At 39.4% G+C, this 25366-nt stretch overlaps 3 protein-coding genes across 3 annotated transcripts in view; 2 read left to right on the top strand and 1 right to left on the bottom strand.

The window, feature by feature from the left end:
- LOC117522434 (UDP-glucuronosyltransferase-like) overlaps positions 1–25366 on the top strand; it is a 76158-nt gene that overhangs the window by 14723 nt on the left and 36069 nt on the right. The window lies entirely within an intron of this gene.
- LOC117522437 (UDP-glucuronosyltransferase-like) lies at positions 932–15307 on the top strand. Its single transcript, XM_034183843.1, has 4 exons — positions 932–1171; positions 1241–1328; positions 1415–1634; positions 14944–15307. Exons 1-4 carry the CDS (start codon positions 1031–1033, stop codon positions 15212–15214), a joined length of 720 nt encoding a protein of 239 aa, XP_034039734.1. The 5' UTR covers positions 932–1030; the 3' UTR covers positions 15215–15307.
- On the bottom strand, positions 17748–19843 carry ndufb3 (NADH:ubiquinone oxidoreductase subunit B3). The gene is made up of 3 exons (XM_034183845.1): positions 19710–19843; positions 18764–18892; positions 17748–17974 (listed from the first exon to the last, which is right to left on the bottom strand). Exons 2-3 carry the CDS (start codon positions 18889–18891, stop codon positions 17824–17826), a joined length of 279 nt encoding a protein of 92 aa, XP_034039736.1. The 5' UTR covers position 18892; positions 19710–19843; the 3' UTR covers positions 17748–17823.

The following is a 25366-nucleotide window of genomic DNA, read 5'->3' as shown; positions in this document are numbered from 1 at the left end:
TATCACACAAAGGTCACAGTAGGAAACATTTTTTGCACTCATTTCAGCAAGTAATTTTGAAATTCTGTGTTTCTCAAAAGAATTTAATATGCACTGCATAGTATACAAATGATGAATGTTTATGAGTTCAATGGTACGATTATTTCATGATGTGAAAGCTGGAACATACCATTCAATGAGGCGAAGCACATTCAGGAGCAGAGCTAAACAGAGCTTCACTTTCTATCCGCTGAATGGGAAGAACTCGATCAAAATCCTTCGGTATGAATCCAGAGTTACTCGCGTGAGTGTCGCTGATGATACATTTAGAAATTTACGGTTTATTTTACAGTTGAAAGGCTTTGTGTTTCCAGTGTGAAAACATTCATTATTTCTTTTATATAACAGCTAAAATAGATCCTTGTCATTTTATATTAATTTACAAACAACAGAAAAGGGACTTCTCAGTGCAGAGAAAAAAATCACGTCAGAAATTAATCCAGCTTTGGTGTGTCACTGCTGCTTTGACATCAACAATCCAAAGCAAACTTTAAATAGGAGTCCAAAATAATTCTGACGATGAAGTCCACCATGCCGCGCATTACAAACGTCGTCCGTCAGCAAAACAAACTCTGCCATGTTTGTTTTAAAGGTAAGGTAAGGTAAGGAACCCATACAAACACAGAAGGAACTTGCAAATTCCACACAGAAAGGACGAGTTCAAAAGCGAACCTGAGACCTTCAAGCTGTGACGTAACAGTGCTAACCACTAAGCCACCTATTCCCATCAAAAGGAGATACAATGCAGTATGGTTAGGTTCATATCAGATGGGGAGGTGTACCAGTTTTAAATGTACATAAGCAGAAAGCAAAACTCTGGTATTACATTGGTACTTTGTATTGGCTTGGGCCCAGTGATCAGTAAGCAGAATGACTTCCCAGGAATGAAAGAAAAAAAAATCAGATTGTGCACCACTTTGCTTTTTTGTACCTAATTTTATTGTGGAGGGGCATCTTTGATGTCCAGAGAATGTGAAAAGAATCTTCCACTATGTTTTTTCTGCAGGACCTAGAATCCTGGGTGTCAGGGGAGCATGGGTTCATAGTGTTCACACTGGGTACCGTAATGTCATTTCTGCCTCAAGAAACAACCAAAGTCTTCTTAGAAGCCTTCAGGCAGATTCCACAGAAGGTAGGAGCTAAATCATGTCCGTTGTATATTTAAGTTTATGAATAAATCATTTATAGTTTCTCTGGACAGGTAATATGGAGGTTCACTGGTCCACTTCCTGAAAATGTCCCAGAAAATGTGAAGATAATGAAATGGGTGCCTCAGAATGACCTGCTGGGTAATCTTCAAACACAATCTGAAATACGTAGTGTCAATCTGATATCCTCCTGTCATGGTCTGTTCACATTTCAATTTGTTTATTAGCACATCGTGGAGCTCGTGCTTTCATCACTCACGCTGGCTCACACAGCCTCTTTGAGGGTCTGTGCCATGCAGTTCCCATGCTCATGGTGCCAATTATTGCGGACCAGCCTGATAATGCACAGCGATTGGTGAGCAGGGAAGTGGGTGTGGTGTTGGACATTTATTCTCTCTCTACTGAAAGCCTCCTTCAAGGACTGAATGATGTCATCAACAACACCAAGTAGGTGATCAGCTCAGCACACTGAGTAATTAGAGGAATGTTGGAATAATTTTTGTTTGTTTACTACTGTACCTCATAAAAAAGAGGCACTCGGGGCACATAATGACACACGTTTCCTTATTAGCCTCCTAAAATCTAATAAGCTCATCTACTTCCTGACGGCTTTCTATGTCTGACATGTAAAGTTGGCACCGATCCAATATTGGAATCGGCTTCCGATACCAACGTAATTCAAGTATCGGAAAATACTGATACAACCTGAGGTGTTTTCTGATACAGGATAGAAGCCATGTTTGTGAAATCTCTCAAGTGCTGCATGCTCTCTGCTGGTTTCTGAGCTAAAGCCGAGCTGTTTATTCCACAGTCAAGGGTTCCAAGCCACGGGTAGTAGCAAATTTCCACCCAGCACTTGGGTTCAAATGGTCTGTGCACAAATTTTCCAAAAAATGAACTAATTGTTAGTGAAAAAGATCAGCCGCTTCATCATCCAGAGGCTGTGAAATGCTATGAAACAGCAGCTCAGAGTGCAGCACAGTCAGGAGCAGAGCTAAACAGAGCTTCACTTTCTATCTACTGAATGGGAAAAACTCCATCAAAATCCTTTGGTATGAATCCAGAGTTACTCGCGTGAGTGTCGCTGATACATTTAGAAATTTACGGTTTATTTTACAGTTGAAAGGCTTCATGTTTCCAAAAAATTCCATGTTTGCTCAGCAGGAAAACAGCGAGGGAGAGAGAGAGAGAGAGAGAGAAAGAGAGAGAGGGAGAGAAAGCGAGCACGAGAGAGGGGGAGAAGACTTTTATTTATTTTATTTTATTTGCTCCAACACTTGCTTTGACAATGTGAATGTATGTTTCAATTGAAATTGAATTGAGAGAGACAGAGGGAGAGAGTACTTGATTTTTAATTTTTACTGTAACACTTGCTTTGACAATGTAAACATGTTTCCCCTGTCAATAAAGCTCCATTGAAATTGAGGGGAGAGAGACAGAGAGAGCAGTGTTCTCTTAAGTCCATAAAAAACAACTTTCAGGTCTTCTTTTTAAGAAAATCCTCATCAAAACACTTCATCATGAAGCTGTATAACTGGCATACAAAATATCCTCATAAAATCAACAATAATAATAATAATAATATTAAAGCAAACAGAGCTCTGGTACAGTAATAGTATTGGTATCGGCAGATATCCAAATTCAGGCATCGGGATTGGACCAGAAATGAAAAAATGTGGATCAGTGCGTCCCTACTGACATTTTGATCATCAGTTATCACACACACACACACCTTCAACCGCTCAGTCCAATTAAGGGTCGCAGGGGGCTGGAGCTTATCGTGTTCACAAAAATCTGTCTACACACAGACCCAATTATGTTTCACATCTTATTTATAGTGGCATAACCAGTGGTGGGTTGTTCATAAGGGTGATGTGGGTGATGCACTGCCAAACAGGAAAAGGAGGAATCCAGCAGATCAATCATAAAAGCAATATTGTTTTGCTAATATAATATTTTACGTACATATTTTACGTACTTTAACTATTGAAATGGCCTAAGCAGTGGGTCACCCCTGTGAGTCTGTTCTGCTTGAGGTTTCTTCCTCAATATCATCAGAGTTTTTCCATACCACTGTCACCTGTGTGCTTGTTTGGGGGGGGGGGGGGGGTAAGGTTCGACCTTACTTGTGTGCAGAGCCTTGAGGCAACTTTGCAGTGATTTGGCGCTATCTAAAATGAAATAAATTGAAACTGAATTGTAATATTTCATAGATATGTCCATCTGCTGGATGGTTAGTGGATGCAGGATGGATGATAGTTTAGTTGCAGCTCTGCTCATCAGTCAGAGTCAAACAGATTGTTAAATCAAAGATTCAAACTACAGTTCATCCAGAAAGTATTCACAGTGCTTCGCTTTTTCCACATTTTTTACCCGATGCCAAAATATAGCCATCGGGTTTTGTAAATACTTTGTGTCTGCCTGTCCATCCATCTGTCTGTCTGTCCATTCGTGCTCAGCATAGGTTTAGTCCTATTACTGCCAGCGTCTTCAAACTCACAGGGAGCATTCTTGGGACACAGACCTTGGACACGTTCAAAGCTGGCTGTGACCCCCATCACACATAGCAGGAGTGAGGCCAAATGGCGACCAAATGACTGAAAACATCGGACAGCAGTGTCAGAGCAGTCGACATGGGTGGGCCCATTCGTGTGGCTGCTTCAAATGTTTTGCACATGTTCAAAACACTTTTGGCGCAGTGCAGGTGGGACACCCAGTGAACGACAGTCAGTGTGCAATCTGAGTGCAATCCCACTGCAATCAACATATTCGTACAGCATCATAACAGCATTCGTAACAATCTGATCACGGTCAGGGGAACCCCGAAATGGATCTGGCATGTCAAATCCTGCCCACATGTCCCACATATGTGCACCTCCACTGGATCCTGTTCAGGGAGTGCAATGGAATTGTTGGTATGCAACATGTATGTGTGAAGTGGCTGTGGAGATTGCGCAATCAAACCGAAAGCACCGTCTGCGAGTCAATGCATCATTGTGCACATCAGAGGCTTGGCGTTGCACCTGCAATGCAGCTGAATGGGAGGTCATGCCCATAATAGACATATTATGACGTTTATCATTGAACTTTGTCAAAGAAATTATGGTAGAACTGTTTTGCCAGCCCATGACAACATAAATAAACATGTAAACTCACTTCCAGTCACAGAGCAGGTTGGACATCGGCCAGGCACTGCCGCCTGTGGTGAAGTCCCGGCTGCACCATGTGCTGACAACATTGGCTCACAAATGCCTCGTCCACCATGACATAAATATATCCCCCTCCCGTGCACACCATGTGTACAACACATCGCCCTTGCCTTGCTGTGTTCGTGAGCACAGTGCTGACAGTCTCATGTGTGGGACACGCATGTCCATTCTGTCAGCTCAATGTCCTGCTCAGAGGTCAGTGCACATGAGAGAGCGAGTGCACGAGTGAATCAGTGAGTGAGTGGGTGAGTGAGTGAGTAACAACACTCGAGCATATCCGTCCAGCTATCTGAGTGCTTTATTTATGATTCTGGTGCAGTCTGTGTCACTGTACTGTTGTTCAACAATGTTTGGGCTGCGGCTATGCGTGTGAGCACGACTCAGTCTGGACTGGATCCACCCACATTCTACGTGGTCACCGGGCAGTCGTACACAGCTGTCCAACTGTCTGTCCCTCCCAACTGCAACTCGACGTTTGTTTTTTCCCCATTGCGGCTGATTTTGCTCGATTCCTGCTCATTCTTGCTATGTGTGACTAACCTTAAGGTGTCAAAAGGTCACATTCTTTCTACACACTCTTTCATTGATCACATCCTCATACCACTGAGGGTATTTTAGTATTGTGTTGTATTTTAAAATTGTGAGTGATCACACTTTGCTCCATTTTGTTTAAATGTCACTGACTTGGTCTGTAGATAAAATGCCTTTGAGAGCAATAACTGGGTTAGATGTCTGTGCCTTTGGATACTTTTTGCACAGTTTAAACAACAGCACCAGATCAGAAGTATAAATTTTTTTAATAGTGGCAAGTAAATCACGTGATCAGCGCAGCCACAACGCACTGGTTAGTTTCTGTGGTTAAAACAGCATCATTAATGTTTCCTCCTGCTTAACGAGACATGGAGGTAAAGTACAGGTTAAATACTTTTCATACCAAAGTTAACTTGCTTTAATAATGGTCATTGTTTTACCTCAAATGTGGGAATTTGTTTATTTAACAATGTGTTTTGCTTTCATAATTGTTAATTAACAGCTTCACGGCGCTCTGACAGGCTTAAAACAGTTTTTTTTTTTTTCCCCAATTTTTATTTATGCAGTTTTCATGAACAATAGGAACCAATTGAGAACACTCACACACCCATTAGAGAGAGAGAGAAAAAAAAAAAAAGGGGGGGGGGGCGACGGTAGGGTTACATTATGGTCGAGAGCATGCGGTTTTATACATGAGTCTTATAGGTTAACCATTTCTTCCACCTTTGGTTAAAAATTGGTACTTGCAGCCTTGAATGGTGAGTAATTCTTTCCATCTCAAAGATTCCCTCCATAATCTCTTTCCATTGCATCAGTGTTAAAGTGGTGTTTCTCAGCCAGTTCTTTGTGATGGTTTTCTTGCTTGCAATCAACATCACTTTGTAAAGATAAATATCTTCTGCCCGTAAAACCTTCTCAGAGGTTAAACCCAAGTACATACTCTGAAAGTCATTAGGAATCTTGTAGCCGAGTATATCCTCCATTTCTTTAGCTATGGATTCCCAAAAGGGTCTGAGAATAGGGCATGTCCAAAAAATATGAGAATGACTGGCACTCGAACTACCACAGAGTCTCCAGCACTGTTGAGGAGATTTGAGCTGCTTACTTTTGATAAGTGGTGAAATAAAATATCTTATATTTTTCCAGCCAAATTCCCTCCATTGTCTAGAGGCGGTTGTAGTATGCTGGAAAAGGCAGACAGAATGCCAATCATCCTCTGACAAATTGAGTTGTAACTCAGATTCCCACTTTTTTTTTGACATACATTGAGTCAGTTCCATTGGAGTTGCAAACATTTATACAATTTGGAAATAATTTTTGAAGGCAATGTTCTATATGCACCAGTTATCATCTCAATTAATTCACTGCTTTTTTGTGAAAGATGAGACGTAATTTCAGAGTTATAAAAATGTCTTAATTGAAAATATCTAAATAAGTCAGTGTCATCTAGGGCAAACTCCTTTTTTAAATGGGAAAAAGATTTAAAAACTCTTCCTTTGATTAATGTGGTCACGGCTGTGATTCCCCTGTCAATCCACCTTTTGAATGTACAGTCTAGCTGACCACTTCTAAAGTTGGGAGAAAGAGAAGGCCATGTCAATAATTTACTGTCTCCTTCTAATTTGAATTTGTTTATTGTATCCCACCAAATTTTAATAGAGAATTCAATTATTGGATTCTTTTCTTTGGGCTGTGGGCTGACTTTGTCACCCAGTCTTGATTGAGGTATACATGTGTCATAATTAGTTTCGATACTTTTCCATTTAGAGCTAAATTCCGGAGAACACCAAAAAACAATATATCTTAATTGGGCTGCTAGAAAAAATTCTTTAAAATTTGGAAGGGCGAGTCCTCCTTTATTTTTATCCAGTTGGAGGGTTTTATACCTCACCCTAGGTTTTGCTCCCTTCCAAATACAACTGCTCACTAGTTTGTCCCATTTTACAAATTGTGTATCTGGTATTTGGATTGGTAAAGAGATGAAAAGATATAATAGACGGGGCAAAACATTCATTTTAATTACCTCAATTCTGGAACTAAAGTCCAAAATTATGTTTGTCCATTTTGTCAAGTCTCTGTATATTACCTCATTTATTTTGTCGTAGTTAGCCTCAAATAATGTTTTATCTTCTCTGGTCAGATAAATCCCTAAATATTTTATTTGTTCTGAGTCCCAATTAAGATTATATTTTTGTCTGATATATTCAACTGGTTTGTAATTGATACAGAGAACCTGAGTCTTAGTAATATTTAATTTGTAACCTGATTTTCTTCCATAATCCTTTAGGGTTTTTATCAAGTTGGGAAATGTTTGATCAGGATTTCGGAGATATACTATTATGTCATCCGCAAAAAGACTTAGTCTTTGCTCTTCTTTAGATACCGTTACTCCTTTCAATTGGGTTGTTTGTCGTACGTGTTGGGCTAAGGGCTCAATAAATAAGGCAAAGAGAGCAGGGCTTAAACAACAACCCTGTCTAGTGCCCCTAAAAAGCTCAAATCTCTCTGTCAAATCACCATTTATTTTAATTCTTGCCATTGGTTTATAATATAGGGATTGTATGCACTTAATATCGTTACAGAATCCGAATCTTTTCAAGACTGCAAATAAGAATCTCCAACATACTCTATCAAATGCCTTTTCAGCGTCAAGGCTTACTAAGACTAATGGTATATTTTGTTTCTTGGCCTCATGAATTATGTGTAGAGTACGTCGAATATTGTCTTGAGTTTGCCTTCCTTTTATAAATCCTGTCTGGTCTTCGTCTATTATATCAGGAAGGAAAGTCTCTATTCTTGCTATTATGGAAGTAAATAATTTATAGTCTACATTCAATATAGAAATTGGGCGATATGATTCACAGTATTCCTTATTTCTCTTTTCTTTTAGTATAACTGATATGACTGTGTCTCTCCATGATGGAGGACATTTTGCGTGTTTAAGTGTCCAATTAAATGAGTCTAACATTAAGGGAGTTAAGTCGTCTTTAAAAACTTTGTACCATTCGTTAGGATAACCATCACTCCCTGGAGTTTTATTACTTTTTAACGTATTAATTGTCTCGTCCAGTTCTTCCTTAGTTATGGGTCTAGATAGTGTCTTATTCTGAGTTGTACCTATGTTGGGGAGGTCCAATTTAGCCATGAAATCCTCAACTTCTTTTCCATCTACTTGATCTGGTTGATCATATAGAGATTTAAAATAGATTTGAAAGATTTTTTTAATTTCTTCTGGTTCACTGTTAATTTCTCTAGTATGTGGATCTCGGATCTTATAGATCACATTTCTCAATTTTTGAGATCTTAAACATTTTGCCAATAATCTTGTCGCTTTCGGGCCTGATTCGTAAAAGGTTTGTTTAATGAATTTTAATTTTCTCCCTGTTTCTTCTTTCGCCAGATTTGACAGTTGGTATCTTATATCTTTTAGGCATTTAGCTAAGGCTTCACTTTTGTCGAAATGTTTTTTTTTCATATTCCCTCAATTTTTCTTCTAATTTGGTCTGATTAAGAACTTTCATTTTGTTAATATGAGCCATTCTAGAAATCAAATTGCCTCGCATAACAGCTTTGACAGTGTCCCATATTATTATGGGCTCTATTTGGTCGTCTTTGTTAACTATAATGCAATCTTGAATTTCTTTTTTAATTTCTTGTACAACCTTTTCATTACTGAGGATGTTTGTGTTCATCTTCCATAATGTTGTCCTGTTTTGATTCTTTAAATGGATTGTTAAATGTATAGAATTATGATCTATCTGCTACTCCTATTCTGCAGTCTTTAACTCTGTGTCTATCAACGGTGTTCATTAAGAAAAAGTCAATCCGGGAGTGCACCTTATGAGCTGCTGAGTAATGGGTATAGTCTTTGTCTTGGGGGTGAAGATCTCTCCACACGTCTATAAGTGCCGCCTCTGCTATTAACTTTTTGAGATTTTTTGTTCTATTATTTTTTATATATTTTGGTGCTAGTTGAATCCTTGGCATGGTTTAGGACAGTATTCCAATCCCCTCCACTTATTAGTATACCCTCAGTCTTTGTAGTGATCTTGTTATATAATTGAAAAAATTTCTGATCTCCTCCTGGAGGTGCATATACGTTAACTAAAGTGACAATGACATTATCAATCTTTCCTTTGACCATCACATATCTCCCATCTTTATCACAGTCTTCCTCCAACAGTTCAAAATTTACAGAGTTAGTTATAAGAGTAATTACTCCTCTTCTTCTGTTATTTTTATAGGAGCAAAAAAAAAAGAGTTCTTGTAGCCCATCTTTTTAAATTTCTCATGTTCTGCTTTTGACAGGTGGGTTTCTTGGAGGAAAATCACCTGCGCTTTGTACCTTCTTATGTTTGTTAATAGTCTGCTCCTCTTAATTGGATTACCAAGGCCGTTTATATTAACTGAAACTATTTTTAATTCACTCCCCCCGCTCATATAAGCTGTATATCATAATAATAAGCCCCACACTAAAACTGAACCTTAGAACAAGAACAACAAGAACATAATTATTTAAACAGAAAAAATAATAATAATACTTCTGACTTCCATCCGGTGGATTATATATCTCTTCCACCTCGACCCCGTTGGAAGGTCCAGAGCTAATCTCCCCGAGGTGGGAGTGCCCTATACAAGGTTTGAGTGACATAAACATCTCAAACCTGAGTGTCCAACGTTACAGCGCCATCTCCTGGTGTCCTCTCTCCAATTCCAAAGTTTGAGGGGGCCGCCGAATTTATATGTTTAGCTATCTGAGGAAAATAGCTTCTTATTAATCTCGTTCCTCGTCGTTTCTTTGGAACTCCTTCAGCTTGTCCTTTGCTCTTCGCGCTGCTGCTGACGCATCTTCTTTTGACTTCTGCCCCACATACTGCCACCCCTGGAGTTTTTGAAGCCAGAATTGCGCGTCGTCGTCTTTATTTGCGGCGGGAACCTCCACCTCAAACCCGCGTCTCCTCAGCTCGAGCCCGGCTTCTCGCGCCGTACTGTATGTTCGCACACCGTCGTCCCAGTGGATACGTACGCTTGTATACGGAGTTTGAAAGCGTATTCCCCGCTCCTTCAACGCCTTCTTTACCTGCTGGTATTCCTTGCGCTTTTGAACCGTCTCCAATGCGTAATCGTGATCAAAAAAGACACTTGTGCCGTTAGACTGGATTCTCTTTTTCCATGCTTCTTTGAGGATCATTTCTTTAGTGGTGAATTCCTGGAAATTAACTATAATGGTTCTTGGGAAAGCACTAGGACGCTTTGCTGGGATGCGGTGCGCACGCTGTATTTTTAAATCCAGGTCTGTCGATAACTAACTCTCGTTTTAGAAAATCTGAGATAAATTGTACCATTGATTTTGGGCGTTCCCGCTCGTCTACTCCAAAAATCCTGATGTTTCTGCGGGATGTCGACTCCAATTCAGTTAGTTTGTCTTGAAGCCGCCTTTGTCGCTTCAAACTCTCGGTCATAGCTTGGGTCAGATCTAGTGTCGCGTCCTCCACACATCCCACTCGGGTCTCCGCTTCCTCCACTCTTTCTGACAGACCTCTCACATCCTCAGTCATTGAATCGAGTTTGCCGCTCAATTCTTGCTGTAAGATGTTGATATCTTTTCTCACTCTTTCGTTATCCTGTTTCAGCTCAGTTTTGAGCGACTCAATGGCACTAAGTAGGTCGTTCGCAGTTGTATTAATTATCGGTGAGCTAGCGCTACTAGCTTGTTCTGCTGCGCTGCTAGTTTTCGACGACGAGGCGTGTCTATCCCGTGATTTGGACATTTTCAGGTCTTCTTTGCCTCTCTTCTCTTTTTAACCCACCTTCTGCGAGTTTAACAATCTGATTTAATTCTCTAATTCCGAATTTATGGTGGTGAAATACTATAAAAGCAGGAGAGCGAACACCAAGCACGTGGGCAGTCTAAGGCACACATGTGCACTAATCATGGTGTCTAATCAGCATCTTGATATGGCACACCTGTGAGGTGGGATGGATTATCTCAGCAAAGGAGGTTTGTGAACAATATTTGAGGGAAATGGTGATATTGTATATGTGGAAAAAGTTTTAGATCTTTGAGTTCATCTCATACAAAATGGGAGCAAAACCAAAAGTGTTGCGTTTATATTTTTGTTGAGTGTATTTCATTATTGATGGTTTTCACCCAGATTTTAATATTAATGGACAGATTTAAAAATGAAATAGTCTTGGAGTCAATATGATTATTAAAGGGGTCATATTGTGAAAAATCATCTTTTACATGACATCTCCAAAGTCCCACAATTCTATGAGTATTTACACAGATGTTCTCTTGAAATGAATATATGTCACAGCTTGTTTAACACCTCTGGGACATATGTAACAGAAATAACCCAGATCATCTCATTTTACCTGAGAATATTCCACACACAAAAATTTATACAGCGCTTTTCTATGTGAAAATCAGTAACAGCCCTTGTGCAGGATCCTTCATCCCAAGTTGGCCCCAGTGTGAATAAGTGGATTAATTTATTGTAGGGCCACTTCACTGTGATTAACATTTTGCTTGTGAATATACCTGGATGCAACATTCTTTCGTAGCTTTTCACCTGTAATTTACTATATAGCTAGAGAGGAAATCTTTCTGGTGTATGCTCCCATCTAGTGGAGGTATTGTTGTATTGCTGTTCAACTAACAACAAATTGATACAATTGTCTTACTTAATGTACTGACTGAATGGGTTGTCTTAATCATTATCAGAACAATTGCTCCTCCTAAGAAATTTTTCAGGAGCCGCCACTGGGTGTAACACAAAAACACACACTAAGCGTGGAGGTCCCATTTTTGTCCTCAATGTTCTCTGGATCTGCTCACCTCACACATCATCTCTACGCTCTCGACCTTCTCATATCCTCTGTAGTTACAGACGCACATCATGTCTCTTTCACAAATCCCCTTAATTGCCCATTTTTTAGAACCGCCGATCTGTGATATACCGTCAATTTCCGCCAGATGGCGTTTTCGCCTAGTGAGTATGAATCCGTCTAGTTTCCATGTATGACATTCAATGCATTGTCACTGAACACTGCTTTTTTGTTTCGTTCGTATTTCATCACGGTAGGTTATTGAAAGTTATATGAAGATGTTTTCTAGGGCAAAAGCATCCACAGATTCCAAAACTACCATCACATTTGCTCCAGAGATTATGGTTCGGGTGCTACGAGCCCCGTTTTGACACCGAAAATAGCACTTGGGCAGGGCCCCCCTCACCCCAAAAATGCATAAAAACAGTATAGTTTTGTGAAAGCATTGCTTCTTAATTATTGCAAACAAATGTCAGCATGTTTTTATTACACTTTCTTTCCAGTCTTGCCTTTAATTTTGTGCATTTTCATAATTTATTAAAATAAATCCGTCATTCCCATCATACTTCAGTATACACTAGGTGGCGCTGTTACTGTTGCAAATGTCTTTTACTGCCACCTGGCGTTGTGATAGATAAGTTGTATTGACAACTTCATAACATAATCAGAAAAAAATAAAAGTTATATCCATTTTCATTACACTACAGAGTCAGTCATTTCATAAATATTAGGACTTAAAAAGATTAAGTTTAACCTTCTTAAATAAGGGCTCAGTGTGTAGCTGCTACTTCAAAATGCTTTGAAAGCTTTCTTTTGGAAGCTAAAACATTGTCTCAGTATACTGCTGCACACTTTCCCGGGTCAGTGACTCACAATTAGTACTCTTTCTTCACAGTGTGAAGGACGGGTGCTTTGCTACTAGATACATATCTGCATACATTTAGTGGATTCAAATTTCTTGATCTCAGTCACAAGTCACAGAAAAGTCAGTCTCATCTGAGATGTGGATGTGGAGAATGTCTGTGTCTTCAATGAAAATAATCAGATAATCCACCAGACTTGCATCATGTTTACAAATGAATCTGTCAGTAATACCTCTCAGGGCAGAGGGGTACATATTTAACAATAAAACAAACACTGAAACAAAGTGGATGTTTGTTTGACTAGAACACGTTTCCCTTTGAACAGTAAGAAACAGAGATGTTCCAATCAAATGTTCTTGCTCCCAATCCCAGTCCAAGGCATTTCGTTTTGAGCATATGCCAGTACAGAGTCCCAATCTGATACTGTATTTTCTTAGATATTACAAATTAACAAAATACACAGATTTTTTTTAAATGGCTCTTACCAATTCCACTTAGTACAGCACTGTAGTTAAACTAGAACACTAGTAATATTGTAATAATATTGAATGAATGACACTGATGAAAGACTGGTGGCTGTGTTTTAGTTTTTAAGAATACATTCTTCTTCATAATGTCACTAACAGCAGCATGTCATCCTTTATGGACGATCTTCAGAAAATCCTAGAAACTTTGGAGAATGTCTACATCAAGCTTGGTCTTCACATCAAACAGAAGAAGACACATATCCTGTGTCAGCCTCCATCCAATGTGGTCAATCCCAAATTTCCTGCTGTGAAACTGCACGATCAGGTCCTGGAAAACGTGACCCAATTTCCATACCTGGGCAGCCATGTGTCATGAAATGCTGACATCGATGACGAGCTCTAATACCGAGTCATGTGCACAGGAACTGCCTACGGCCAGCTTCACACCCGTTTTCAACAACAGACCTTCAACACAAGACAAAAATCCTCATCTACAAAGCCATTGTTATGCCAACCCTGCTTTACAGATGTGGAACCAAACCACCTACTGCCACCACCTTAAGACCCTCAAGTGATTCCACCAATGCTGCCTGAGGAGTATTCTACGCACCAGGTGGGAAGACTATCACACCAATATCAACGTCCTGGATGAAGCCAAACTCCAGAGCATAGAGTGTTCGGTGGGTGGGAAATGTTGTCAGGATAGATGATGGCCGACTTCCCAGGCAGATCTTCTACTCCCAGCTGAGAAAAGGAAAATACTTAGAGGAGGGCAGAAGAACCTCCACAAGGACCTCCTGAAGCACAACCTCAAGAGATGCTGAGACTTGGGAAGAACACACAAGGGACTGAGCCAGCTCGCGAACATTGGTCCACAGTGGAATGGAAGTCTTTGAAAAAAAATGCGGACCAACAACACAGAGGAGAAGAGGACAGAAGCAGAAGCTTCCTGCAGCAACCATGTGTAGACTCTGTAAGAAACAGTGCATGGCAAGACTGGACCTGTTCAGTCATTTCCACATTCCACCATCCCGTCCAGGAATGGACCAAAAGACCATCTTGCTCACCACGACAAATAATTATTTTTATAATGCGTAAAAATTTTTTAAATGTTTTCAAAAGTGGACCTTTACCCTCACCCTTCTGGCAACAGGCCTGCACAGTGCCTGTTTGTAGAAGGAAAGCACAGATAAAAACGTGGAAAGTACTACCTGATTGGCTGAAAGAACTGTATCTCATGTGTCATTCATCAGAAACACCTAGTACATATCTGAAGCAAAACACAGCGTAACTATGTTGTTAAATTGAGAGCAGCAGTGCTGCTAGTGAACGAGCAAAAAGCAATAATACAGTGATGGCTATGAGCTACATTAGCACAGAGCGCCATGAGGTTAAACAAGATAGAATGCAGACTGATCTACCTGGCTTGTGTTTAACCAGTAGCAGTCACTCACAGACCACCTTGATCTGGCCTGAAACTGACTGCTACAATCAGATCAGCACATCCAGAGCAAGAATATTCAAAAAGTGCACACAGGACCAAAGTGTTCCTCACCACACCCACAAACAAACATTATGTTATTTTAAATGGTTCTTCATGATTTAAGACAGTCAGTGATTAGAAGGATAAGAATTGTAATGAGTTTCAGACCTTATCTTATGGCCTAGACCATTTTAGACTTAAACTGTGTGTGAAATCCATCTTGATACAAATTACATGCAAAGCAGATGCTGATTTTCAAAAAAAAAAAAAAAAAAAAAAAAAAAAAAAGCCACTATTTTGCTCATCAAAATACCTTTTAGAAGCCACTTTGATGCTGGATTCAATCTGTGCTGTGATTCTTTATGTGTTCAGGTATAAAGAAAATATGCAGAAACTTTCAGCGCTCCATAACGACCGGCCGCTTGACCCTCTGGAACTTTCTGTTTACTGGACAGAGTTTGTAATGAGGCACAAAGGAGCAAAACACCTCAAAGCTGCTCTTCATAACCTCAACTGGTTTCAGTACTTCAGTCTGGATGTTGCAGCCTTCCTGGCTGGAGTGGTGCTGTTTGTTGCTGTGGTGACAGTAAAATGCATGAAACTGTGGCTAAGGAAACTGAGCAGGAAGAGGAAGCAGGACTAAAGTTGTGCCAGAAGATGACCTGACTGTATGTGTAAATTTTGCAGTAGCAGAGTTTTTAAGCAATTATGATGCCATTAACTTAACAGTGGCACCTGTTTGTTTGATAATTTGCTCTGCCTTTATTTGGCTGTACACCATCTGAATTGCAAATGATTCAACAAATTTGTTGCTTTTTATTGTGGCGGATACACCATGTTAGAAATCAACATACATACACAAAAACAGCTGAAGCATCTTTTATTTTTTTATTTTTTTTACGCATTTTCACCCACAAATTGGAAGTAGATACTCTTTCAGCTTGCTGTGGTCTATAGTTTAAAGTAGAGTCCGACAGATACAGTATACCTGTCTATATGTACGGAAAAAATGGTAAAAATGACAAAAAAAAAAAAGCAACTGAGGCCTGATGGCAGTTTAAACATGAACTTAAAAATATAACCACTAACCAAATTATATCACCAAGCTCTGATGGGGGTCTTAATGATGCTTGACAGCTTAATGGCATCAGTGCTGCTAGACAAAGTAATGACAATTTCCAACAACCAAAGTGTTTTCTGCAATGTTTATTCTGTTAAATAAAAGTTTTCATATTGACAAAAATAATGCCGAATACCAATATGTTGTGAAAGGGTCATATCGGCTGATAGTCAGCCAATCGATATATCTGTTGGACTCTAGTCTAAAGTGAATCTTTCTGACAGTTTGATATAAAGTTTGCCTAATAACAATAAAGACAACTTGAGAATTCTTAAATGCCTTTGTCATCCACAGGATTTTGCTCCACAGGCTGCTGATGTCAGACCGCAAGGAAAGAAAAAAAAAAGCCCAGAAGGGAAACTCTTTTCTACAAGTGAATAGTTAATTATTTTTTTAATCCTACACCTTGGATATTATTCAATTAATTTTCCATGTATTTGCTAAAGCTCAGAGTGGAACCTTGATAATGTGGAAATAAAATATTGAATTTTCTTAAAATTCCTTGCATTTTCATATGAACTTTCATTGATTTTCACAAGGTAATTTAGATACAAATTAATTTTATTCACTCTGTAAATTACAAAATATTTTTGTTGCAAGGACACCTTATAGATAGTAAATAGGTTGAGTTATAAATCAAGGCCATGTGACCACTAGAAAGAAGATATTTAACTTCATATTAGTGTTTAATAGTAACTATGGGTGTGTATATAACAATTCCTCAAAACATCAATTTTAATACCCTCCACCAGCACTGAGCCAAAATTGTAACCTTGGCCTGCACCCTTAACGATTCCCCCCCCAAACTCAATTCACTTGGACTTTGGATGACCGTCAATTACTCCAATTTTTGTAGCAGCCACACGTGGCAGTGACAGAGACCAGCAGGAGTCGCTGTGTAATAGGAGGCAGTAAACTTATCTCCCCAACAGCTAATAGGACTCTGGCCACAGGGCCAGAGCCCAGGTTTTGGGATTTCTGGTTAGAGCCTCCCATGCTGGAGATCGTGTTTGCATCCCGAGGGGAGCAAGTCGGAGGAGTGAACAACGCACAACACAGACGAGAGAGAAAGTACTAGCTGCTACAATGGCATTGTTTTAGGTTGTATGTTGGCGTGACTGTTTGTGAATAAAATAATCCAGGGAGTTTGATAAGATTTAGACCAATTTTAGTACAATGACTAAGTGTGAGTGAAGGAAAAAGCAGTTTAATTTTGAGAAAATCAGCTAAAACCCAAAGCCACAGGCCAAGGTAAAATACTTAGCTCAAAGCTTATAGGAGATAAAATTACTATTTTGAGGAATTAGTGATATATATATATATATAAATATATATATACTTACTATTAAACACTAATATGAAGTCATATTAGTGGTTGTCAAGGTCATAGTAACTCAACCAATTTGGAGTCAATCCAGACTGCACACAGTGGTAGGGTTGTGTGTTAGCATGAAGAACAGACCTTTCAGCTGTGTGCTGTAATGTGACCAAAAAGATCCATTGATTCCATTCCTAATTTGAACTGCTTTTCTTTGTGGAAAAGTTAAATTCCAAGTCTAAAAGGAGAAGCTAAATGACAAAGTAAATTGAAAAGCTAATAGGATATAGAAAAGCAGCCTGCAAAAATAAATTGTCCTTATCAATACAGTACCAGATGATAATCTACATTCTTTAAATTTCAATTTGTGAATTCAGTTATTGATTTTAAAGTACATTTTAAAACTGATTTTTAAAATCCATTTATTTTTTTAATTGATTGATGGATTTTAAAATCAACATTTTGTTTGTTTTGTAAATTTCTTTTTAATTTGAACTATTTATTGGGGCAATTAATATTTTATTTGTACATTCTTTTTTATAATTCCTGTTTTTAATGCCCTTTAAAAGGCCAAATAATTGCTTCATAATTTGTTATTTATGTACAAACAAATACATTAATTTGTCATCAGATCTATTTATGCATATTAATTGTACAATAATTCATTACTACTTCAGTGACACCTGCAGTCATCCACATCCCCGAGACCACGTGGACACACAAAAAGAGACTAGGTTGTGATCATAGAGAAATTTAATCAACAGAACATATGTGATATTTTTAGAATCCATTGTGGTGCGGTCAGTGTTCCAGATCAGTGGCCACCTTTCTTTGGGGGGAAGAAGGAGTATTCTATCGCCAGGGCAACAGCAAAGGCAGCAAAACCCCACCTGAATCCTCTGAACAGCACCTCTGTTATTGTCACAGGTCGAGCGAACCCACCCGAATATCTCCATGCCTCATTACTACAGAGAGAAAAAGAGACAAGAGTATCACAGTGGAAATTCTTGATGCTGGGGTCCAAAAGAACTCCATATTTATCATCTTCCTCTGCACTACACTTGGGCTGAACAATTTACCAAATTCTTGTTGTTACTGCCACAAATCATTAATGCAATATTGTTGAGAGGGCCACGATAAAATGAATCAAGTCACAGACATTATCAAGATGATGTGAGCTAAACACAGCACAGGCGTGCACATTCTTACACATGCACAGTTTTATGAGAGTTTAGCAACCACAGCCGTCCTGCCAAATTTATATAAACAATTAATTATTTCATTCAAGCAAGGATTCTTTCAGCTCTTAGGGTGAAGCTTGTCTGTGTGTTTATTTATGACTGACATTGACATGATTGGGTGGGAAAAACAAAAATTGAAGTGTAGCGCGAGCATCCCCGGGGCCTTCTGCATTTGCTGGAATAGGCAACACTGAGGCACCTGTGAGCTGGCTCATGCACAGAGAAGTGAGCCACAAACATGGAGTATTAAAAATAATTTGCAAGCAAGGCCAGACTGAAGTCCATAGTTTTTACAGCACAAACCACTGCTGATTTAAATTGTCAATCATCTCTATCATTTTTTCAAAGGTTTCTCAACTTATTGAATTTGTTCACAAAAATACATACAGTTAGATGAAGTCAGAGTTATGAAATGAGAAAGTTCTGTATCTCAGGTCTTATGTGGTTGAACACATCTGTTTTAGGTAGATAACTGAATGAAGTGCAGAGCAGGATGAACAGACTACTACTGACCGTAACCATGGGTCCTTCAGGCCCCTGGCTTCCAGCCTCTGTTGTGTGAACTCTAGCGGTGTTCCTTTCACTTTCCACTGCTGCCAGTCTGGCATAGACATCTTGCTGGGGACGTGATCACCTCCCATACTGAAAGCAGATGTCATTATTATTAAACTGCTTTCCAGTGGATCTCGGCCTCATGTTTAGTGTGAGCTGCTCATGTTATTGTTTTTACAACTAAGATACACCACAGTTGGAGGAATGCTTACAATCAGAGCAACAAAACACAAAGTGTAAAAATAGAAGACAAACAATTCTGAGTTTTTGATAACAGTCTTTAAGAGTATTGCAACAAAATATATAAGTAGTACACTGAGATACACACGAGTACACTGATGTGTTTTTTTTTTTGTAAAATTCGACCTCAGAGAAAGACCAACAATATACAATGCATTTATAATTTATGCTGGGAATATCCTTAGTTAACAAAATTGTTACAATGTGTATTCAGTAAAAAAAATAAATAAACAAAAAACCCAGGAATATATTCAAACCAATTGACCATTTTTACTTTATCTCTCCAGCTATTGAAAAGGGAAGCTAACCAAAGATAAACAGTAATACTTAATGTTTGCACGATGTATTTTATGCTTTATATGTTATAATCGGTAACTCTTTTATATATTAATTTTTGAATAAATCCACGACATGCTGTATTTGTGCATATTAGCTGCATAATCTGACACGGCCAACTATTAATTCGATATATTTAGCAAATCTGCCTTAATAGTACCAATGATACATTGTTACATAACGAAAATATACTAATACAAAGTGAAAAAATAATTTTGTGAGAGTAAACAGCGTCGCTGTAACTAATTAGCTACCAAGCTAACATGACATTATGACAAGATACAATACTCATTTACTCCTTCAGACCTTGAAAGGTAATATTTTCACTCACTTCGAAAGCGCACCAAACTGTACCTCTAGCGAAATAATATGAAGTTTTAAGTAGAAAACAGCACCTGCCCGGTTTGTTATGACCTTTGACGACAGACTTAAAGAACGACAATTACTGTTACTTTACGGCAAAACTACGGCAAGGAACGTAGGACAAAATAGATAAACTATTTATAACCTAAAATGGCATTGCTGTGGGGTTCTTTGTATGACATAAATATGTTTAAGGAATACATGTTAATTACATAAACGTCATAACAGGTAGTGTCTTCTGTGCATCCAGAAGTAATCACAGCGCTTCACTTTTTCCACTTTTTGTTTTGTTACAGCCTTTTTTCCAAAAAGGATGAAATTAATTTTTTCATCCTCAAAATTCTACTCACGACGCCCCATAATGACGACATGAAAACCTATTTACGTACTTATTTATATATTTATTTATTTTTGCAAATTTACATGTACTTGTACATAAGTATTCACACCCTTTGCTTAATACTTTGTTGATGCACCTTTGGCAGCAATATGATGCCACAAGCTTGGTGCACTTATCTTTGGGCAGTTTTGTCCATTCCTCTTTGCAGCAGCTCTCAAGCTCCATCAGGCTGGATGGGGAGCGTCGGTAGACAGCCATTGTCAGATCTCTCCGGAGATGTTCAATCGGATTCAGGTCTGGGCTCTGGCTGGGCCACTCAAGGACATTCACAGACTTGACCTGAAGCTACTCTTTTGATATCTTGGCTGTGTGCTTAGGGTCACTGTCCTGCTGAAAGACGACCTGTCACCCCAGTCTGAGGTCCAGAGTGCTCTGGAGCAGGTTTTCATCCAGGATGTTTCTGTATATTGTTACGTTCATCTTTCCCTCAATCCTGACTAATCTCCCAGTTCCTGCCACTGAAAAACATCCCCACAGCATGATGCTGCCACCACCATGCTTCACTGGAGGGATGGTGCCTGGTTTCCTCCAAACATGAGCTCTGGTATTCACACCAAAGAGTTCAATCTTTGTCTCATCAGAACAGAGAATTTTGTTTCTCATGGTCTGAGTCCTTCAGGTGCCTTTTGGCAAACTCCAGGTGGGCTGCCATGTGCCTTTTACTAAGGAATGTCTTCTGTCTGTCCACTCTACCATACAGACCTGATTGGTGAATTGCGGCAGAGATAGTTGTCCTTCTGGAAGCTCCTCTTCCACAGAAGAATGTTGGAGCTCTGACGGAGTGACCATCGGGTTCTTGGTTTCCTCCCTGACTAAGGCCTTTCACCCCTGATCACTCAATTTAGACTGGCGGCCAGCTCTGTGAAGAGTCCTGGTGGATCCAAACTTCTTCCATTTACAGATGAAGGAGGCCACTTTGCTCACTGGGACCTTCAAAACAGCAGAAATGTTTCTGTAGCCTTCCCCAGATTATACCTTGAGACAATCCTGTCTCAAAGGTCTACAAACAATTCCTTTGACTTCATGCTTGGTTTGTGCTCTGACATGCACTGTCAACTGTGGGACCTTATATGTAGACAGGGTGTGTACCTTTCCAAATCATGTCCAATCAAATGAATTTACCCCAGGTGGACTCCAATTAAGCTGTAGAAACATCTCAAGGATGATCAGTCGAAACAGGATGCACCTGAGCTCAATTTTGAGCTTCATGGCAAAGACTTATGTACATGGAATGTCTTGGGTTTTTTTTTTGTGTGTGTGTGTGTGTGTGTGTGTGTGTGTGTGTATTTTTAAACAATTTGCAAAAATCCCGCCAAACAACAACCTTTCACATTGTCATTACGGGGTATTGTGTTGAGGGGAAAAATAACTTCCTCCATTTTGGAATAAAGCTGTAACATAATGTGGAAGAAGTGAAGCGCTGTGAATACTTTTCGGATGCGCCGTAGGATCCTACACACTATTTATAAGCTTGAATATGAACTTGTCTGACAGAGACATAAGCTGGATACTGCTTTATTTGCTCTTATTTTTCACCTTCCTGTATTTGCAAAAAAACTTTACATTTTATAACCAATTGCAGATCGATTTTTGCATTCATATGCACAACATCCCCTCATTTTTAAGCTTTTTAGAGAGTAAAACTATGCATCCAACAAATTGCTGTGCTGTGTGTGATTTATAATGTGATCAATGCAACATCATGCTGGAGTTGAAAAAAAATATGACGCCTGTCAGTCAAAACCTGAGACGTTGAACGTTGCCAGTCTCAGTATATGGGCACCTAAATGGTGGAAAGTGTCAGTAATAAACCTTACTGACACCCGCATACATATAGTATATGGCTCAGTGCCAGAAATATCCACTGTAAAACCAGCATTCAAATTCCTAAATATCATGAGCCTATGCGTTGTTGTGATTATACCTTGAGACTATGCCCTCAAATGTTCAATCTTTCATACAGATACTGTTGTGAAAGTGTCGTGACACGGACCCACAACAGGGGGCGTTAATGAACGGACAATGGATAAGCCAAAAGTAACAATTTAATGTTGTGAATCGCTCAACGACGTACAGACAATAACAATATGGTGGACTGTCAATTATACACCAGGTGACGTGTGGGCAGGCTCGACGATAGAAGACGCCTGGCGAGAGAAGAGCCGGATCCCACACAGCTTCCACCACCAACGGAGCTGAAGAACACCGGAGCCGCCAAGCCCTGCGCCCTAGGTGGCCGCTGTCTTCAGCAGTCAGACCCGGTACTGCTGGCAGAGAACAGAGACAGTCCTGATGAGTGTGAGGACGCACACTCAGTAATCCCACAGTCTGTATTCAGTAAGGAGGGAGCACCTCCACCTCCAATCACACACTCGTGCAGCTCCTGTCTAATCACTTATCTGGTTGGGGTGTGAAGCGAAGCCGTCGCTGATCACACCAAACGCCAATCCCACAGATAAGGACACCATCACAGGAAAACCGCTGCAAAAGAGTTCAGACTATTACACAAGGTTTTGTTCAGCAGAGAAAATTACCTGAATGGTAGCTGATTTCTCGGCGGGGAGGTGGAGTTGCAGTCCGGCCTTTATGGTGGTGGTGATGTGGATGAGTGACAGCTGGTACGGATGATGAGTGACAGCTGTCACTCCTGGTCGCTCCGACGCCCTCTCGTGCTTGAAGCCCGCACTTCAAGCAGGGCGCCATCTTGTGGTGGTGGGCCAGCAGTACCTCCTCTTCAGCGGCCCACACAACAGATACAATTAACAATAACAGTTATTGGTGAAATACCTGTGGGATGATCATTGATCATATAACGAAGGCGAATGGATGTAGTTTTTTTTTATTTATACGATTTATGTAAACGATTCCCCTCTGCAAAATTCTTATTCAAATGTCCTGCCAGCAACATTTATTTGCTCACCTTTATAACAAAAAATGTGACATTTTGCTTTGTGTAGATCACTGCAAGAGTCAGGAAGTGGAAATCTACCAAAGCGTGAACATTAAAGTAATGCCAACATTTTTGGCTTCACTGTAAATCCTTAGACACCCCCTTTTCTACTTTTTTTTTTTACTAATAGCCCAATTTCATAGCCTTAAGAGTGTGCGTATCATGAATGCTTGGTCTTGTTGGATTTGTGAGAATCTACTGAATCTACTGGTACCTTGTTTCCCATGTAACAATAAGAAATATACTCAAAACCTGGATTAATCTTTTTAGTCACATAGCACTACTATTATTCTGAACACTACTGTATATATATATATATGTGTGTGTGTGTGTGTGTGTGTGTGTGTGTGTGTGTGTGTGTGTGTGTGTGTGTGTGTGTGTGTGTGTGTGTGTGTGTGTGTTTGTGTATATAAGATAAGATCACCTTTATTTATCCCAAAGGAAATTATTTTACCAAAGTACTGAAATGGTGAACATTGTTCTTTTTTTTTTTACAATAAGTACAACAAATATATGTGAAATGACTGGAAGACATTTGCACAAGATCTTTGACAATATTGCGCATAACTCTGAGTCACTGAATAACTCTGAACAGGTGATGGTCTTGGGGTTAAGCGTTGGGCTTGAGACCAGAGAATCTTTGGTTTAAATCCCAGCCTGACCGGAAAATCACTAAGGGCCCTTGGGCAAGGTCTTTAATCCCCCTGTTGCTCCCAGTGTGTAGTGAGCACCTTGTATGGCAGCACCCTGACATCGGGTGAATGTGAGGCATTATTTTAAAGTGCTTTGAGCATCTGATGCAGATGGAAAAGCACTATATAAATGCAGACATAGTTTTGACGTAATCCTTCAAAGCCTACATAAAGTGAAACTGTATCCAGAATCCAGATCCGGATCACCTCCAAAATTCAGTGGAGTCTTCCATGCCCTAATATCTATCAGCAGTGCAAATTTGGTGATAATCTGTGTAGTAGTTTTGACATAATCCTTCAAAGCCTTTGTAAAGTGAGTCTTTCATGGTCTAATATGTATCTGTGGTGAAAATATCGTCAAAATCTGTGCACTAGATTTGATGTAATCCTGCTAACAGGCAGACAGACAGATACATAAACGCCAATGATTTTACTGGCGGATGTAATAAAAACAATGAATTTTGTACATCAGATCTGGAACATTATCTGGATCTGAACCAAAGTACACTCACAATGAGACAATCATGGAAAACATAAAATTTTTCTTTCTCATGAAAATTTGTGCATTAATTTTAGACAAATTAATCCAAATGTCCTCAACATTCTAGCTCACCAACTCATCAATGAAATAACAATATCACTGTTTTTCATCTGCCCCTTGATCCAGATCCACACCAAAATTAAATAGCATTTTCTTTGTACCATGTCCCATCCCTCCTCCAAGTTTAATTAAAATGGATTCATTAGTTTTTGTGTATTCCTGTTCACAGTCACACAAACAAAGAAATAAACAAAGGGGTGAAACACAGCTTCCTTGATGGAAAATAAATAACATCAGGAGATATTCCACTTGATGCCTTCAATAACAAATACAACATAGCCAACTTTCAATAACCAGTATTGTCACATCCAGATATATAGAGTATTTAGATACAGCCATTAAGTAAAATCAGTTATTTTCAGGAAATACTGACTGGGAAGTAACAAATATAATATCAGATAGTTTTACAATTTGCAATTGGCTCTAAATTATAAAAGAACACAGGAATGTTTGAGGTCATCCTGTGTTAATCATAGGCCATTGTTCTAGCCTGGACATAGTGGGGATGTGGGTGGGGCATTTGATGATCCTTGTGGGCTTTTCAGAGGAAAAGGGGACACAAAGTTGTGCATGAGATTTCCAACGGAGAAAAAGGGAAGAGGCTCCTGGAAACTGGTGCCTCCAATGAGAAATCAACACATTTTGTCTCCTTCTAGTCCTGACAGTGAATGTGTGCCAGATGTAAGAGTTAAGTATGAAATTATTTTTTCTACAGATCTTATAAGGGCCGCCTCCAACGTACTTGAAAAAAGAAGGAATGCCAGAACATTCGTTGACTCCTCCGTAACCAGCTGTACCAAAAAGCCAAGTCAGACAAGGAGGGTGTGTGATGATCCCTCTTCAAATTACTGCTTTTCAGCCTGTTGCAGACATTTTCTTCAGCATTAAAAAAGAAACAAAGAGAAAAATCTTTCAAGCCTTCATATCCAGGTAATTTGTACGAGGGCTGTCAATAAAGTATAGGTCCTTTTTATTTTTTTCA

The sequence above is a fragment of the Thalassophryne amazonica genome, chromosome 12 (assembly GCF_902500255.1).
Source record: "Thalassophryne amazonica chromosome 12, fThaAma1.1, whole genome shotgun sequence".
Taxonomy (NCBI): Eukaryota; Metazoa; Chordata; class Actinopteri; order Batrachoidiformes; family Batrachoididae; genus Thalassophryne; species Thalassophryne amazonica.
The sequence above is the reverse complement of the archived record's forward strand: the minus strand, read 5'-3'. Positions and strand labels throughout refer to the sequence as shown.